The following is a 16581-nucleotide window of genomic DNA, read 5'->3' on the forward strand; positions in this document are numbered from 1 at the left end:
GGCTATTAAGCAGCAGCAAGAAAACCATAGCTGCAGTCCACCAGAATGATCAGAAGACAACCATTTACACAACTGCATCAGTTACACAATTACTGGCAGTTTTTCAGAGAAACTGATACAAGTTCTTTTAATCACATGACAGAACAGGAAGAATACATATTAATAAAGTGGTTCATTCACATAAATTTGCAGAATAGCACATCCAGACTATATAGAAGTCCAGAATACCAACAGATCTTAAATAGATAAAGAAGAATTACAGTAATTACAACAGCTTGACATTATCCAAGAATTACCTTTATAGATTTTTGATTGACTTTGAAGTTGCCTCTGCTCAATTTTTGTAGGGCACGATAAGCATCTTGTCTGTGAACCATTACAATATAGGCACATCCTCTTGGTGGTATCATCTGTTTGTATTTTAAGGAAAAAAAATGTGTTAACAGTAACCAGGCAGCAACATACAAGTGTTAAATTACAGAAAACTGGAACACAAACTGGTGTTACAAAAAGGACTACTAGGTATGAATGAGAATGTTAGTTTAAGAGGCTAAAACAGCCAGCATCTTCTTCCAGAAATAAATGCTAATAAAGGTGAGAACATGGACTCCTACAGCATATTTAATCCTTAAAATTTTCCAACAGCATTCATGGAAGCACTGTGGCCTCAGAATTAATCTGTTGGAAGAAACAAGAAAAGCTAATACCTCTGCTTTATTCCAAATACCACAGATTGCCATCTGTACCTTCATACTGTTTTATCTGCAGTTTTATAATCATTCTGATTATGTACAAAAAATTTGAGGAAAAAAAGAGCTTTGATTATGTTTTACAAAATTTGAGAATAGCAAGAAAATCAGACACATATTCTGTTTAAATAAAATACCACAATCACGTGTGTGTGTGCGTGTGTGTGTGTGTGTCTATATATAGATCCTTAATACAGCCATATAATAGTAGCTTTCTATGCTTATGTCTAAAATGACAGAAGAGAACAGACAAGGAACTCAATGACCCTTTCTTACTCCATTCCCTCTAGAAAAAGGGCAAGTGTTATGAAGACAGGAGTTTTCACTATCCCAAAGGCATTTTTAATAACCCAAATAGCAAGCAACTGCCTTTTTTCCTTTCCAAATCAGAGGACAAATGAATTGAGTTTTCACATTAGAGAACGCCATGTAATGTATTAAAAATAAAGCTAACTTGAAACAGTCTGAAAAGCGTTTTTGAAGCCTAGGCTTGCACTGAACCATTTATACTTACATTTATTGATTCTATTGGGCCAAACTCCTCCAAGAGACTTCCAACATCCTGCTGCGTAGTCCTTTTGTCAAGTTGTCCTACCCAAAGCGTAGTACTACAAACTACAATCAAAGAGGTAACAAAGACTGTAAGAGTGCTTGTAAATACAGATTCCACAAGCCAAAATGTCAAAACAGCTGTGTTAAAATAGTCAGTTATGCCATCCAAAGGTGAAAAGTATGCTACTATAGGATAGTATCTTTAGGAGTATTTGAAAGGCCTCTTTCTCTGCCTGCCCAGAGCTGAATTAGCCATGGTACCAAAACCACTGTTAGGACGCACACAGAAGCTGTCCAGTTAGCCTTTATTAAGATGACTTGCAAATTCTGATGAGCGTAAGCTCTGCAAATAATTATAAAAAGGAAAAATACGCTCTGTTGCTAAGACTGCTCCATGAAATATCCTCACACCTGCAATGAATACTTTACAACAAGGTAACTCACCCTTTTAGCATGAAATTCAAGCTTTGGACCAGCATCCCAGGTTAAGGATAGCACTTAATAGCAAAGCAATAGCAATCTGGGAGAGGTGTTGGCAAAACCATATCTTACACCACTGCCATTAAGTCCTTTAAAATAACACCTATTAACTCTTCGTGGTACTTTAAAATTAACGTTACTGTCATACACAAGGTTTTGACTAGTTACAGATTCTTATCTTGTGTCATTTTTATATCAAAAAGAACAATTCTATTTGATGCTCCCAAGAATATCCATCTGTTACCTGCATCTGGTGACAGTATGAGGTGAAATGGCCTTAAGTTGCATCAGGGTAAGTGTAGGTTGAATACCAGGAAACACTTCTTTACAGAAAGGGTTTTAAGCACTGGAATAGGCTCCCCAGGGAGGTGGTTGATCACCATCCCTGGGTATGTTTAAAAACCGTTTGGATGTGGTGCTCAGGTACATGATTGAGCAGAGGGCTGTTAGAGCTAGGGAAGTATAGCTGTGGTTGGACTTGATCTTTAAGGTCTTTTCCAACCTGAGTGATTATATGATCTGGCCAGGGAGCCAAGAGGGAGAACCTGAGATACGTTTCTTAGCATCTTTGTTGAGCTGATTCTGGTACATTTTTGGGGAAGATGTGTATGGATTGGTCAACACTAAGTTAAACAAACAAGTCTAAGTAGAATAGCTTCTTCAGCCATTTGGAATTTTTCTACAATAACTATGTTTGTCCTGCTGGTATTCCATTTTACATAGGCACAGTATCTACTACAGGATCTTCAACTTTACAGAGTTCTAAAATTCAGTAAAGAAAATACTGGACACACATGAAAAAAAAAAATCCATATGTGAACCACGAAGATCTCAAGCATCTGAAAAGGGGTACCAGCAGAATTCTCAAGGTTACAGCAACAACAAAGCAGAAAAGGTGAACTTACCACTAACAGTTTCTGATTTGATCTGAGGAAGGCCTTTTGACCTGCGTTCTCTCTCCCTCTCGCGTTCACGTCTTTCTTGCGATCGAGACTTAGGAGAGTGCCGGCGTCTGTCCCTGGACCGTGACCGAGACCGACGATGACGTGACCTTCGAGAGCGGGAGCCGGACCTCGAACGTCTCCTTTTAGGTGACCTAGTTTAAACCAGAAACAATTTACATTCAGTCTTTCTGACCCAGATGTTTAACTACTTCAGATATCTATTTAAATAACCAGGCATGCGTTCAGTCATGTACCAGAGCCAGATTTGCTGCGACGGAAAATACTGGCCCTGTGACAGGCAAGATCCCAGAGCAGACAGAATCACAGATCTCTTCATAAGAAAAACATCTTTAGAGCACAGACAAGACTGAAACCACATTCTGCTTCCCTTCTACTTAGGAAGTAAGAAGTTACCCTCCACTGATAGAAGAACACTGTATAGATACTCCATTTCCCTTGGAAGGTAGATCGATTTCAGATGTCTGCAAGTCTTAAGAGACACTAGTCTGCTTCCCTACATGGAAGTACACGCAATATTAAGCTGTACTTATACATGGGACTTCCCTGAGAGGCATTAAGTAGGAAAGGTCTTCTTTGTTCTTAATGCCTTTCCAGAAGGGGAAAGAAGAATGCCCTTAAAACCCTCGAGGGCTTTGCCTCTACCAAGGAATTTCACAAGTGCTGGCCATGCATGGAAACAAACACAGTAATTTCTTTTCAGTAAAAGTTAAAAGTGAAACTAAGTCAAAAAGGGATTCTGTTGCTAAATGTCTTTTGGCATTTGCTAACAGAATCCAACCAACACAGCAAATAGGCAGTTCCAAGAAGTAGCCCCAAAAGTAAGCATGCTGAGTAGGGCGCTCACAAAGCCAGTACAAAGTACAGGTAACAAGACTTCAAGTTCTGTGGCACTGAAAATGAACTCCAGCAACACTTTGAGGAATTAACTTGCCTCCAAGCTGTTTGTTGTTGTCTCAAGAAATTCCAACCCCACATAGCAGACGTGGCAGCACAGAAACAGATTCTCTGAGCTCCCACCAGCCTAGCTCTTCTCAGAATGCATAAAGCACTTTCACATTTTTGGACACAAGAACTTACGTTCCTTATGTAAAATCTAATACATAATATATAATCTCACAAAATTGACAGGGGTTCTACTATTTTACCTTGATGCAGATCTAGACCTTGACTTTCTGTTGTCAGAAACATGTCGTTTTCTTTCTTGAATAGGTTGCTGTTCCACTTCCATGTTCTAAAATATGAAGTTTGACTGGTGTTAGGGGTGAGTATTTTATTTCATTTTGTGCCTAGGCTGAGTTATGTAGGAGCATTAAAATTATATCAAAGTCACATATGTGAAATTAAAACATAATACAATTCATCTCAGAACCTTCATCGCTAGTATAGTCACCAACAGACAAACTGATAGTAAATTAATTTAACAGGATCACTGTGAAAATATAGTCAAAATAAGTAGGAAAAACTTCACATCTTCAACGTGTAAATTGTTTTTTTCCACATTTTTGTTGATTTCAGTACTGTACAGATGCCCAAAGAATATAATAAGGTCAGCCAGCTATTCCTGCTTTACATTCAAATTTACAAGCAACATAACATCTGCTGGAAGGCTTTTCTCCTAGATGTTACAGAAGAGTACTTTAAGCCATATATAGCATATTGTGAGCAAATAAATATACGTTTGAAGACTAAAGCAATAAAGACATCAAAACAATACATGAAATGCAAGAACAAGGTTAAAATGTGTATGTATAAAGAAAAAAAAAACACCTCAACACAGCTTTTTCTTCCTACCCTAAGTCCTCTATTGCTTCCCATTCCAAAACATACTGCATCCTGCCTAAACTTTAAATAGTCTTCATTATACAAGCTTGGCAGGGAGCATCTTAAAAAGTAACCTGGTAATCTCTTAGAACTTATTGAATCAACACACTTCAAGACTAACAAGCTGTGACGATTATCTTGAGAACCATCCCTTTACTCCAAGTGATAAGCAAGAATTACTTATAGAACTTGCTGCGTCACAAGTCACCACAGAAATACAGCTTGGTATTATTTCATTTTGAAATCTTCCAGCAGTATGCTCCCTAATCTTCAAAACAGGAGAGGCATACCCATATACTTTGAATTTATTTACTAGAACTTTCAGAGTTCTAAGTTCATTTTCTCTCTTTGAGAGATCTACAGGTCCTTAAAAATTATATTTTTCAAACTGTTTCTCTCCCAAATGGGACTGCACTGTTAGAACTCCTGAAGCATGAACAGGAAAAAAAGAAATGAGGAGAAGCAAGAAGACAGCTGAGAAAATGCAAACCCAAATCTGTCGCAGAGAAACATACAGTATATACATGCTGTTTTTGCTAGATTCCTGAAATACTAAACTCATTGTGTAGCACTACTGCTATCCAACCTTCTCTCAGATAAGCAACCCTCACAGCCATCTCTAGACATAGTTATCATGAAATCTCCTCTACCTAACATGGGTAAGGACAAGTATTACAGCACAGTAAGTTAAGAACTTCTTTATTGCAAAGGGTTCTCACCTGCTGATGTGTTTTTTGCAAGTGCGATTCACTCTGCACTGGGAAAGGAGTCTGAAAAGTTTGCTGCACAGGAGCTGTTGGTGGAATCACAGGCTGAGCCATGGGTGGAAACTGGGGGGTAGGAAGGAGACCAAAACCTGGCATTTGTCCATTAGGAGGAAGTGGGACCTTGGAAGAACAAAATACACAAAAACCTCCAATTAGGAAAAAATCATATTAGCTTTTCTAGTCTGCTAGAAGTAAAACTGTCTCTATGCTCTGAAGTCACAATGGAAGACCGTAAGCCTGAGAAAGATGAAGTAGGTCAAGCAATTGTATATATTTTAAAATACATATTTATCAAATTCTCCAAAGCTTGATTAGAACAGACAACAAAATTATCTTCTCCAAAACAGCTGGAAGATTAAGTCACATTCACTTCTCACTAACAGAAACATGACTTCTTTGCCCCTTCATCAAAGGAAATGACAAAACACAAGACGTAGCAGATGAAGAAGCAACTAAAAAAACCCTTAAGTTACCTGATGGCGCATTGGATCCTGTTGCATTCCCATCATCCGCTGCTGAAAAGGATCCATATTTGGGAGTTGAGGAAATACTGGCTGTTGTATACCTTCTCCTGCAAATCCACTAAAAACAACAATATTCTGGTGAGACAAGTTGGAAGAATACAGACTTCTTTGTTTTTCTTTCACATATTTCCATGTACATTTACACGTTACTGCTTTAAACTTTGACAGAAAAACTATCTTTATTGTCATAGAATTGCTCAGGTTGGAAAACATCTTAAAGATCATCAAGCCCAACCACAACTTAACCACATTACCCTAACTAATGCTCACTATTTTCACCTTAAAAAGCAAGAACAAAGCCAACAAGAAGAATAAAAACTGTCTTCCTTTTCTCTATTGTAAGAACATCCCTGCAACGTCTAAGGAAATGCTATATAGCAGTTAGCTGTGTAGCTTCTGTCTTCCCCTGTGCTTATACGGTCTTACTAAAGCCCTCAGATTACATAAATTTTTTGTTAAGCTTGTCTGCCTTAGGTTAATCATCCTCTTTTCTAATTTGTGTGGGTGCAGCAGATAGTGGCCATACTTCCACTGGAAAAAAAATTTCGTTTGCACAGAATTTAGGGCAGAGGAGACAGGGATATCTATACTACAAGGATCAGAGTGATGCCATCCACCTCCTGATTCAACACACAGAATGGACAGTGCTCAGGGGATTAATGAGGTACGTGCAGTTAATTCAACCTATTTACAGGATACTGTTTGTATAGTAAGATAAAGAAATCTAATGGTGATGTGAAATGGAACTCCGCTTTATTTTAAAACACAGGCACCACATAATTGTTATACGTGATCCTGGACAGATCATATAGAATACTTCTGATTTTGTGTGCCCAAGATGAGACTATTGGAATCCAGTTTTCAGAAGCATCTTACACAGCTATAAGGTAATAAGGGCAGAAGCTTAGAAGTGCTACAAACAGAATACAAACATGCCAAAAAGCCTAGCCTAATGGCCTGTAGGTTAGGCATACACAAGTAGTGGGCATTTGACCTACCTCGTATTTCTGTAGAACAGAGTTCCCATCTGTATTATAGGGAAAATTCTGCCAACTTACTCAAAAGGCATTTAATTAACTAACATATATAACACTGAAGTGCTTAAAGTGATAAACACAGTAAAAAAAACTAACGACCAAGTTAGTGATCCTGTTCTTCAGGGCAAGGTTTTGTTGGCATATACAGAAAGAAAAACACGAGGCCACACAATGAAGCAGGGGAAAGAAGAAATATTGACTAACCCAGGTATTGAGCACCATCCAGCCTGTGCACTGAATGAGAGAGAGGTCCTGTGGGAAAAACTAGTATGTGATCATGTAATTCAAGACTTCACCAAAACGCACATCAAAAGAGAAGGAGCCTGAGTTAGTTTGCATCTTCGCTATCTTAAAGCTGCAAAGCCAAACTTATTTTTTTTTTTAGAAGTTAAGACATAACATTAGAATAGCTTTTTTCCCCCAGGCGGCCAAGCAATTCAGCTTATTACTAACAATGTCCTGACACACTCAGTTGTGCAAGAAAACCAGAGAACTCATCCTGAAACCAAGACTGAGCTTCTTCTACTAAACACACTGCTCAATCAATGATGCCACATGCCAAATCTACAATGAATCACCAAAGTAGAGAACAGAAAACATTAACAACAATATTTTAACTTTTGATTGTTAAAAGTGAAGCACTGATAACTTGGAATTTTAGTAAGCTTTGAAAACAAAAGGTATTTTATAACAAATAATTGTTTATTATGACAAAAAAAACTCACAAGGCAGGCTGAGAAACTGAAGGAGAAGGAGCTGAATCTTCTTTCTTTGAATCTTCCACTGCTTCTGGCTCATCATCATAGTCAAACCGATCTAGCAGCTTCTAAAAGAATTTATACCGAGACAGGTATTTTTTTCAACAGCTTACACAACTGGAAAACAAAATGTGCTCAATACTGTTGTCTTCCTATACAACTAACTACTCTGGAATTAAAGAGAAGGTTAGAAGCATGACAAAAATATTGAAATTAATTCACTGATCAAAAGCAATTTTATTAAGCTTTAGAAAACGCAAAGGCTATGAAAACAAGAGGACAACTTCTGACTGAAGAAGCACAACTTGTACCATTCTCCCTCTAACAAACTGAAGACACTGAGGTATCCACTAAGCAGCCTCCTGCTGAACCAATGATACTACACACAAGGAACAAATGAAAACTTACTTTGTCAAATGATGTTTTTTGCTCAGGTTGTGGGAAAGCAGCTTTTTGTTCTGGTGGTTGTGATGCTGTAGTTTTTAACTGAGCAGTAATAGCTTGAACCTGAGCCATCACAGTGTTATCTATGACCGGAGACTGAGCTTTTTGAGGCTGCTGAAAAGTCTGAAGAATTTGCTGAAGCTACAGAAAAACATATATAGTGTTAAACATATTTTATATAGCACAAGAAGAATTGTAGGGTATAAATTCTGTATCAAATCAGAGTACAGCACAAGATGATCACCACCATTAACATGAGTGAATGATGAATTATTTTAAAATGCTTCAGTGACAAAATCTAGCACATCCTGAGATTTGAGTATTCAAGCCTTCCAACAGTGCAACTTTTTAATCACATGTGCAAACATTAAATCTCAACATTTTATATATTAGGCCTAGTTTTTAAACTTCATGACTCTATTAGTTCAGAACTAATTCTTTAGTTATGCATAACTGAATTTTCCTCAAATACCATGATTTCTGGTTAGAAAGATCACTCTATTCAAATACTGACTTAATTCAGGGATGTCTTTTATTTTGCTTGAAATAAGGGCATTCCTGCTACCATTTCCCCAAGTCCCCCCAATTCACATACAAACAGGTTACCTGCTGTCCTTGCGTTGTTTGAAACAACTGAGCTACAGCTGCAAAGGCATCAGAACTGGGCAACTGTGGCATAGTAGGTACTGAATTAGCAGTGACTGGAGGGGGCTCCGAAGCAACCTTTGCTGGAGGGGGTGGTGAACCTACGAGTTCCATTGGAACGAAGAAAGAACTGTGTTACTCCAAAACATTCACTGTACTCTTCATCCACCTCCCCAGAACAACTGTCTATCCACACTAGCTTATTTAACCCAAGAAGCAAGTCTGCACTCCTATATACACTACACCAACTGCGTATTCTATTCCTTTTTTCCTATGATTGGCTCCATTCATTGCTTATATTACTGTACTGCAGAAATTTGGAGATAGATAACCTATCTGAAAGTGATTCCAGCATGGTATTTTACATGATAACTTGATGTTTAGGTATTTACAATTGCAAAATAGTTAAGAGAAGGACTATTACTCAACACAGTGTCAAGAAATGCACATCAGTACTCTAAAAATCTTAGTCACATTTTCAAACTTTGAAAATCTACACTCATACTTCTTGATAAATATTTCAAGCAAATCATCTAGTGGTTCACTTTAAGAGAAGATGAATTTTTATAACCACATTCCTTCATTTAACTCGAAACATTTGAACTAGAGACAAAAGAATATATTTCCTAGCATTAACTGAACTATTGCTGAGAAGTCTGGTAATAATTAAAGGTTTCTACAATTTATTTCATAAGCATCTCCTTCCTCTGGCAAAGCTTGTTCACATGCCACTCTTGCATAGGCAAACACCAAACCTCCATCTGCTTGATTAATCCCTCTTCACAAATCACCACTTACTAACTCTGCCAGGAGAAGACTCATTTCCACAGAGCCCAACTTATATCACAATCACACTCTAAGGCACGCTATTAGCTCAGTCTACACATGCAGCTTTCCCATTCTCTTTGCTTTAAATTACACTGTTGTAAATTAGCAGCAATGCCATCAGCTTCTCCATGCTGTGAGCAAGTAACTGTTCTCTAGCAAATAAATTTTACTGGAATACTATAAAACAATACAATAAAGTTTAAAAAAAAACACCTCACAAATATCTTTTCGTTTGAGAAACTAAGCAAATATTCCTGCTTCACAACACCAATTTATTTAAATCCATTCATCTATTTGCAGTTTAAATTACTGCAACACTGATGTGCAGCAAGCAGACACAAACATGTTGAATAATACTTTCCCAACAGCACAATGCTAAAATACTGCAGAAAGATGTGTGATTGTTTTGAAACATAATTCCACTGCCAAATTACTTCCTGTATGTATTCAGAAAGATATCTGCTTACTCAAGGGAGAAAAATTTGCATTTATCTTCCTCTTTTTCGGCTAAATAGACTGTAGCGTTATGAGTGAAACAGATTCTCTTTCATAATATATCTATATTAATCATTAATAAGCTTATTTCAGGGCCAAATTATCCCCTCAGGTGTACGTGAATAATCCAACTGAAATCAGAATGAATATTCAGGCAAAAAATGTCCAATCTGTTGACAGCCAGTGATGAAACAGAGACAGTAAAAATAGTGTCACTCAACTGTCATATCAGAATGAACTTGTATAACCACCAGTCTGCACTTGTGTTCAGATGCAAAGATGTTCCCCCTCACCTAGCCGTGTACAGACTGTCAACAGATGAACCTTCTGTATCACCACTGGAGAAGGCTCTATTAATGCTACTGTGCATCCTTATTTTCTTGTCTGCCATTACACTTCACTCACAGTATAGGTGAGCGCAACAAAGATTACCAAAGCAAAGACAAATACAAAAGCTCAAAAAGAATGCTCTCCAGAGAAAGAGAACCATGGTATGCATTTTCTCCTCCACAATTCAACCTCATTACCAGCATTTCATGTGGCATAGAACAGGTCAGTAAAAATTCCGTGGGAAGGCAGTCATTGCTCCAGTACAGGTTGGGGGATGAGCTGCTGGAGAGGAGCTCTGCGGAGAGGGACCTGGGTGTCCTGGTGGACAACAGGTTGGCCATGAGCCAGCAGTGTGCCCTTGTGGCCAAAAAGGCCAATGGCATACTGGGGTGCATTAAAAAGAGCATGGCCAGCAGGTCAAAGGAGGTGATCCTCCCCCTCTACTCTGCCCTGGTGAGGCCTCATCTGCAGCACTGTGTCCAGTTCTGGGCTCCCCAGTACAAAAAAGACAGGGATCTCTTGGAAAGAGTCCAGCGGAGGGCCACAAAGATGGTGAAGGGCCTGGAGCATCTCTCCTATGAAGAAAGGCTGAGTGAACTGGGTCTGTTCAGCCTTGAGAAAAGGAGACTGAGAGGGGACCTGATCCAGGTCTATAAATATCTAAGGTGTGGGGGGCAGAATGGCGAGGCCGGACTCTTTTCAGTGGTGAGTGGAGACAGGACAAGGGGAAACGGCCGGAAACTGCAGCATAGGAAGTTCTGCACAAACATGCGCAAGAACTTCTTTACAGTGAGGTGACGGAGCACTGGAACAGGCTGCCCAGGGAGGTGGTGGAGTCTCCTTCTCTGGAGATGTTCAAGACCTGCCTGGATGCCTACCTGTGCGACCTGCTGTAGGGAACCTGCTTTGGCAGGGGGGTTGGACTCAATGATCTCTGGAGGTCCCTTCCAACCCCTACGATTCTGTGATTCTGTGACACTCAGCTCTCTAGGTCAGTGGCTTTCAACTAGCAGTGCATGTAAAGCCTCCTGTCAGGTATAAATCTACTACATAAAATCTTCAGGAATCTGGATATGAAACATCGGTATAAGATGTTCTATGGTCTCATGCTAGAAAAGATTAATAGTTGTTGCTTTCAGATACTAAAATGATTCCCTATAATATGAAGCTTTTCCACATAATGTCATACTTCACTGATGCAGATCCTCCAAACGTTAAAAAAAAACATGAGAATTATAAAACTGAGAATCAACAGAAAAATATTTCAGACTCAAAAGATATTATTTTAAGAGGGGATACTGAAGTCACCCTGATGGAAAATGTGTGCATTCACACAGCATAGATTTGAGGTATTCTGAAAACGATCATTTGGTATCAGCATTTATTTGGAATGAGTTCAGTTGGTCCACGTAATTGTGACAGTCAAGTTGAATTTATTAATGTTACTATTGAAACTACTAATAGGCACTTCAACATGAAAGTAACGAAGTTTCTAATATCATTCACCTTTCTAATAGCAGTAGTAAAAGCTGCAATTTCCTTTCTGTTCATAATCTCTTTTTAAATACTGGAAAGCTGTCATGAGGTTTCCCTGAAGCTTTTTCTTCTCCAGACCGAACAAACTCAATTCCCTCAACCTGTCTTTACAGGAGAGGCGCTCCAGTCCTTTCATAATTTTCATGGCCCTCCTCTGGACCCTCTGCAAAAGCTCCACACCTTTCCTTTATTGGGGGCCCCAGAACTGGATGCAATACTCCAGATGGGGCCTCATGAGAGCACAGTAGAGAGGGACAATCACCTTCTCCACTCTGCTGGCCACCCTTCTTCTGATGGAGCCCAGGATATCATTGACCTTCTGGGGTCCAAGCACACACTGCTAGCTCACATTCAGTTTTTCATCAACAGGGACTCCATGTCCTCCTCAGCAGGGCTACTCTCAAGGAGTTTGTATGCATATCTGGGGTTACCCTGAGCCAAGTGCACCTTGCACTTTACTTTGTTGCACCTCATTAGGTTCTCGCAGACCCATCTCTTGAGTTTATCAAAGCCTCTCCCTTCTTTCTGCCTTATCAACTGCACTGCTCAGCTTGGTATCACCAGCAAACTTGCTGAGGGTGCTTCTGATCCCATGATCAGAATGATCTTTCACTGATAAAGATGTTAAGGATTACTACTCTCAAGACAGACCTCTGAGAGACAATTCTTATTACCAACCTCCACTTGAACATAAAACTGCTGCCCGTAACTCTCAGGCTGTGACCTTCCAATCAATTCCTTATGCACTGAATAGTCCACCCTTCAAATCCAGCTCTCCCCAGTTCAGAGACAAAGATGCAGTGGGAGACCACAGCTAAGGCCTTGCAGAAGTTTGGGTAGATGATATCAGTTGCCCTCCCTTTGTCCAGTGCCATCACTCATGTCATTCATACCTTCATTATTAGTAGCATTCTCTGTCATTGGAGCAGCTGTACTAGTTCCTGCTGCCATATCCAGAAGAGGCTGAATTATTTCAATTTTAAAGACACCATTTTTCTGCCAAAGGTTCAGGACACGGACTATTTTACTCTGTTGAAACAAAAGCAGACATCAATACCAAATACAGCTTCCCTAATACACAAAGCCCAATTTCATTCTTTTTTTTTTAAGCATTGAGAAGAACGGATCTAACAACATAGAAGTGCAACAGAATTGAGCAGACCTTTGAAATAACCCACTGTTGTCACATAGGTCAGTAGATCCTGTATATGCAAAAGATAGAATCTGTCAGCTTATTACCCTCTTCAGTAAAAAGTTGTGTGTGCCATTTTTCTACAGTTGCTCTGGCCAGGCAGAAAATCCAGGCTTAATAAACAGTAAGGGAAATCGCATCAGCCCCACTATTTCTTCACAGACAGTTATAAGGGGTGAAACAAACAACATGCGATAAGACAGACAGGGAAAATGAAGATGAGCTAGAAAAACCCATGGAAGAGATGGGCCATAAAAGTAGAATAAAATACTAGAAGAAGTTCCAAAGTTAGCAAACACTGCTCAAATTTTTTTCTACTAATCCAACTACTCCCACACTGACAACTGAAAATCCTTCTCCATCATTATTCAAAAGACCAGGAAAGCAGGTAGAAAAATCTCTGATCACTGCAGGAAGTTAAAGCTAAATAATAGAACAATTTCACAAAACGTTTTCTACAATACTATCAGTTAGATAAAAACTTACAATGATTGTCTTTGAACAAGATTTTGGTCTGAAAAACAATTTCAGCACAGCAACATCTTTGGCCTTAACACACATCACTTTGAAAGTCTCAAAAAAAATGAGAACTTTCACTGATTACAACTCTGGCACTCCTAACACTTTCTTTCTGTGGGAGACACCACCTTCACTAGGAAGTTGCCCTGAAGAAGTCTCAAGAAGAGAAGTTTTGGCACAGACACACACACACACACACACACACTGTTCACACGTCTGTACACACAGAACAGAACTGATGAGTTTAGACAATAATATTTCTTTTAGCTAGAACTTCTATTTAACTGCTGATAATCTTTCTCAGTATGTTTTACCTTCTCATATAATAATATTCACTGCAAGGACATAGAGCATCACCAAATTACCTCACTTGTATATGGAAATGTCAAAGTAACAGCGTTACCAATTCATAACACTTAAGAAATCACTGTTGTACCTTGTCTTCAGATGGACAGAGATACAAATACTGGAATGTGGCAGTAATATTTTTAGAGAATCTTGGCCCAAAGACATCCTTATCCGTTCCAAACTGGTGACGAGACTGACGAACAATAGAGTCAATAACATACAATCCAGGAACTTTATATTCTGGTTTGCACTGAAAACAAAACAATTTTCCGTTATACATCGATGATAACAAGTTGATATACTTTCCTCACTTTCCTATAAGAAATCTACACCTCGTATATTAGATTAGGAAAAAACACCACCACAAACAGTTATTTGTTTCTGGAACTATATGGGCTCCAGAAGAAAACCATGGATGACATAAAATCAAACATTGTAAGAAAATATATATATCCTTTTGCAAATTTTTAATATAATTTGTATGAAAACAAATACTTAACAGTAGGTAAGTTATCAAGGACAACAAAAAGTGAAAAGTAATACTATGCTTAAATTTCCACAAAGCTATAGACTCAATCTCATGCCAACAAGTTGGCATATGCCAATCTTACGAAAGAAGTTGGTATTACGTATCGTTAATGAGCTCAAATGAGCAGTACGTATGAAAGGTTTTAAGAATCATAATATAAAAAGCATTTTCAATTTATGTAACAGTAACTTTCTACACAGTGTAATATTTTCATCAAGTTAGAGAAAGGAGCCACAAACATTTTTACAGAAATGCAAGTTATGGTTGTGTGTGTGCACAGCAAAATAAGTATATCACACATATATAAAATACAATTTTTATATACACATATATAATAGCTGTTATCCTTTCTCCCCTCTTTCTTGTTTCTATCTTACTACACCATTTTTATATCAACTCTTGAGTTCAACTTTTTCTTTTTTTTTTTTTTTTTCCAGTTCTCTCCTCCATCCCACTGGGAAAGAGGGGAGTGAGTAGATAAATAACAGCATGGTGCTGAACCACCTGCTGGGTTCAAAGAATCACAGAATTGCTCAGGTTGGAAGGGATCTCAAGGACCATGAATCTTCAACCCTCCCACCACAGGCAGGGCCACCAACCTCCCAGTTTAATACTAGACCAGTTCAATCACAATGACAATTTCCTCAGAAAATGGCCACAAGTTGTACCAGAGGAGGTTTAGGTTAGACATAAGGAAGAACTTTCTCTCTCAGAGTGGTCAGGCACTGGAATGGCTGCCCAGGGAGGTGGTGGAGTCGCCGTCCCTGGCAGTGTTCAAGAGGCATCTGGATGAGGAACTATGAGATGTGGTTTAGAGCTTGTGGTAGCAGGGATAATGGGAGGATGGTTGGACCAGATGATCCTATAGGTCCTTTCCAACCTTGTGATTCTGTGACATTGAAAACCAGTCTGAACATCAACAACACTAGGAAACTACACAGGGGGGAATTTTTCACTTTTTTTTTTCCTGACCCTTCCTAACACAGTACGAAAAGTTCAAACAGGAAGATTATCCAGGATTTTACCAGAAAGATCAAAATACATACAGTCTTACCAAAACAGTACTTCAGTCTCTGAACAACACCAGCAGTAACATATTCACGTAAGTATTTTTTAATGTGTTTTGTTTTTTTTTTAAATTACCTTTTTGATGAACTTCTCTACAATCTGGACAACGTGTTTGTAGAGCTGCAAAAGAAATACATAAATCCATTTATCATCAACTTAACAATGATATCATGTTACAAGTTTTTCTTAACTCTTAATGCTTATGACCACATAGTATGGGCTACTCACAAAATATTGTAGTCATAATCAAGAAAGAAGCATATTAGCATTTATCAAGCTGTACAGCAATGGAGAAAAAGATGTCATGGGTAGAGCAGACAGACACAAGCCATCCTTTCTGTCAGAAGTGCTTCCATGCATACAGAAAACGTACTGCTGTTAGAGCATTAGTGAGAACTTTCTGGATTTACTTTATAAGCAATTTCAGTAGGTATTAATATGTTATGATGCAGCTGCACGCTGCAATGCTTAAAATTTTATTACACAGAAATCATAACTCCATAGTGGGTGGCATTAAAAAGCAGTAATTGAAAAAACGAAGCTGGCATTATGCTACCAGTCTAAAACCACAAGCTGATGTTCACCACCCACTTGTTCCTAAATAACATTCTTAATGCCAACTAAAATAAAACATCCATGAAGCTAAGACTGGAAAACCCACAGTGCACTTACTTGGAATCAAAATAATAAAAGACTGCTAGTGTTACAGTTTCGTTTTTCTTCTGCTGTACTTTACCTTGATAGCTTTAATGGCGGCTTTTGTGATGAGAATCATTTTTGCTCGGGAAATAGGAGGTTTCATCTCCATCAGTGAAAAGAGCTGAACAGAAACAAAAAAAGAAAACACAAAAAACATATCAAAAACATATTCTGATGGTTAAGTAGTTAACCAAAAAGACAACATTTCAGACAAATGACCGACAGCAGAAGTTCTGCACTACGCATCGCTATGATGCTAACTGGCCCTGAAACAAAGGAACTACCAAGCAGATCT

At 38.6% G+C, this 16581-nt stretch overlaps 1 protein-coding gene across 2 annotated transcripts in view; it reads right to left on the reverse strand.

Annotated features, from left to right (window-relative positions):
- Nucleotides 1–16581, reverse strand: part of SCAF4 (SR-related CTD associated factor 4) — a 46402-nt gene that overhangs the window by 18087 nt on the left and 11734 nt on the right. The window contains exons 2-15 of one of the 2 annotated variants that reach the window (XM_048934131.1): nucleotides 16324–16407; nucleotides 15663–15707; nucleotides 14079–14240; nucleotides 12825–12960; nucleotides 8704–8843; nucleotides 8062–8238; nucleotides 7621–7721; nucleotides 7100–7147; nucleotides 5808–5916; nucleotides 5287–5454; nucleotides 3892–3977; nucleotides 2687–2877; nucleotides 1264–1364; nucleotides 297–410 (exon numbers count right to left, since the gene is read on the reverse strand). In XM_048934131.1, the coding sequence (XP_048790088.1) occupies nucleotides 297–410; nucleotides 1264–1364; nucleotides 2687–2877; nucleotides 3892–3977; nucleotides 5287–5454; nucleotides 5808–5916; nucleotides 7100–7147; nucleotides 7621–7721; nucleotides 8062–8238; nucleotides 8704–8843; nucleotides 12825–12960; nucleotides 14079–14240; nucleotides 15663–15707; nucleotides 16324–16407 (1662 nt within the window). The remainder of the gene's footprint in view (nucleotides 1–296; nucleotides 411–1263; nucleotides 1365–2686; nucleotides 2878–3891; nucleotides 3978–5286; nucleotides 5455–5807; nucleotides 5917–7099; nucleotides 7148–7620; nucleotides 7722–8061; nucleotides 8239–8703; nucleotides 8844–12824; nucleotides 12961–14078; nucleotides 14241–15662; nucleotides 15708–16323; nucleotides 16408–16581) is intronic. The other variant, XM_048934132.1, reaches the window with a different exon arrangement.

This window comes from Lagopus muta, chromosome 1 (genome assembly GCF_023343835.1).
Source record: "Lagopus muta isolate bLagMut1 chromosome 1, bLagMut1 primary, whole genome shotgun sequence".
NCBI classification, from domain to species: Eukaryota; Metazoa; Chordata; class Aves; order Galliformes; family Phasianidae; genus Lagopus; species Lagopus muta.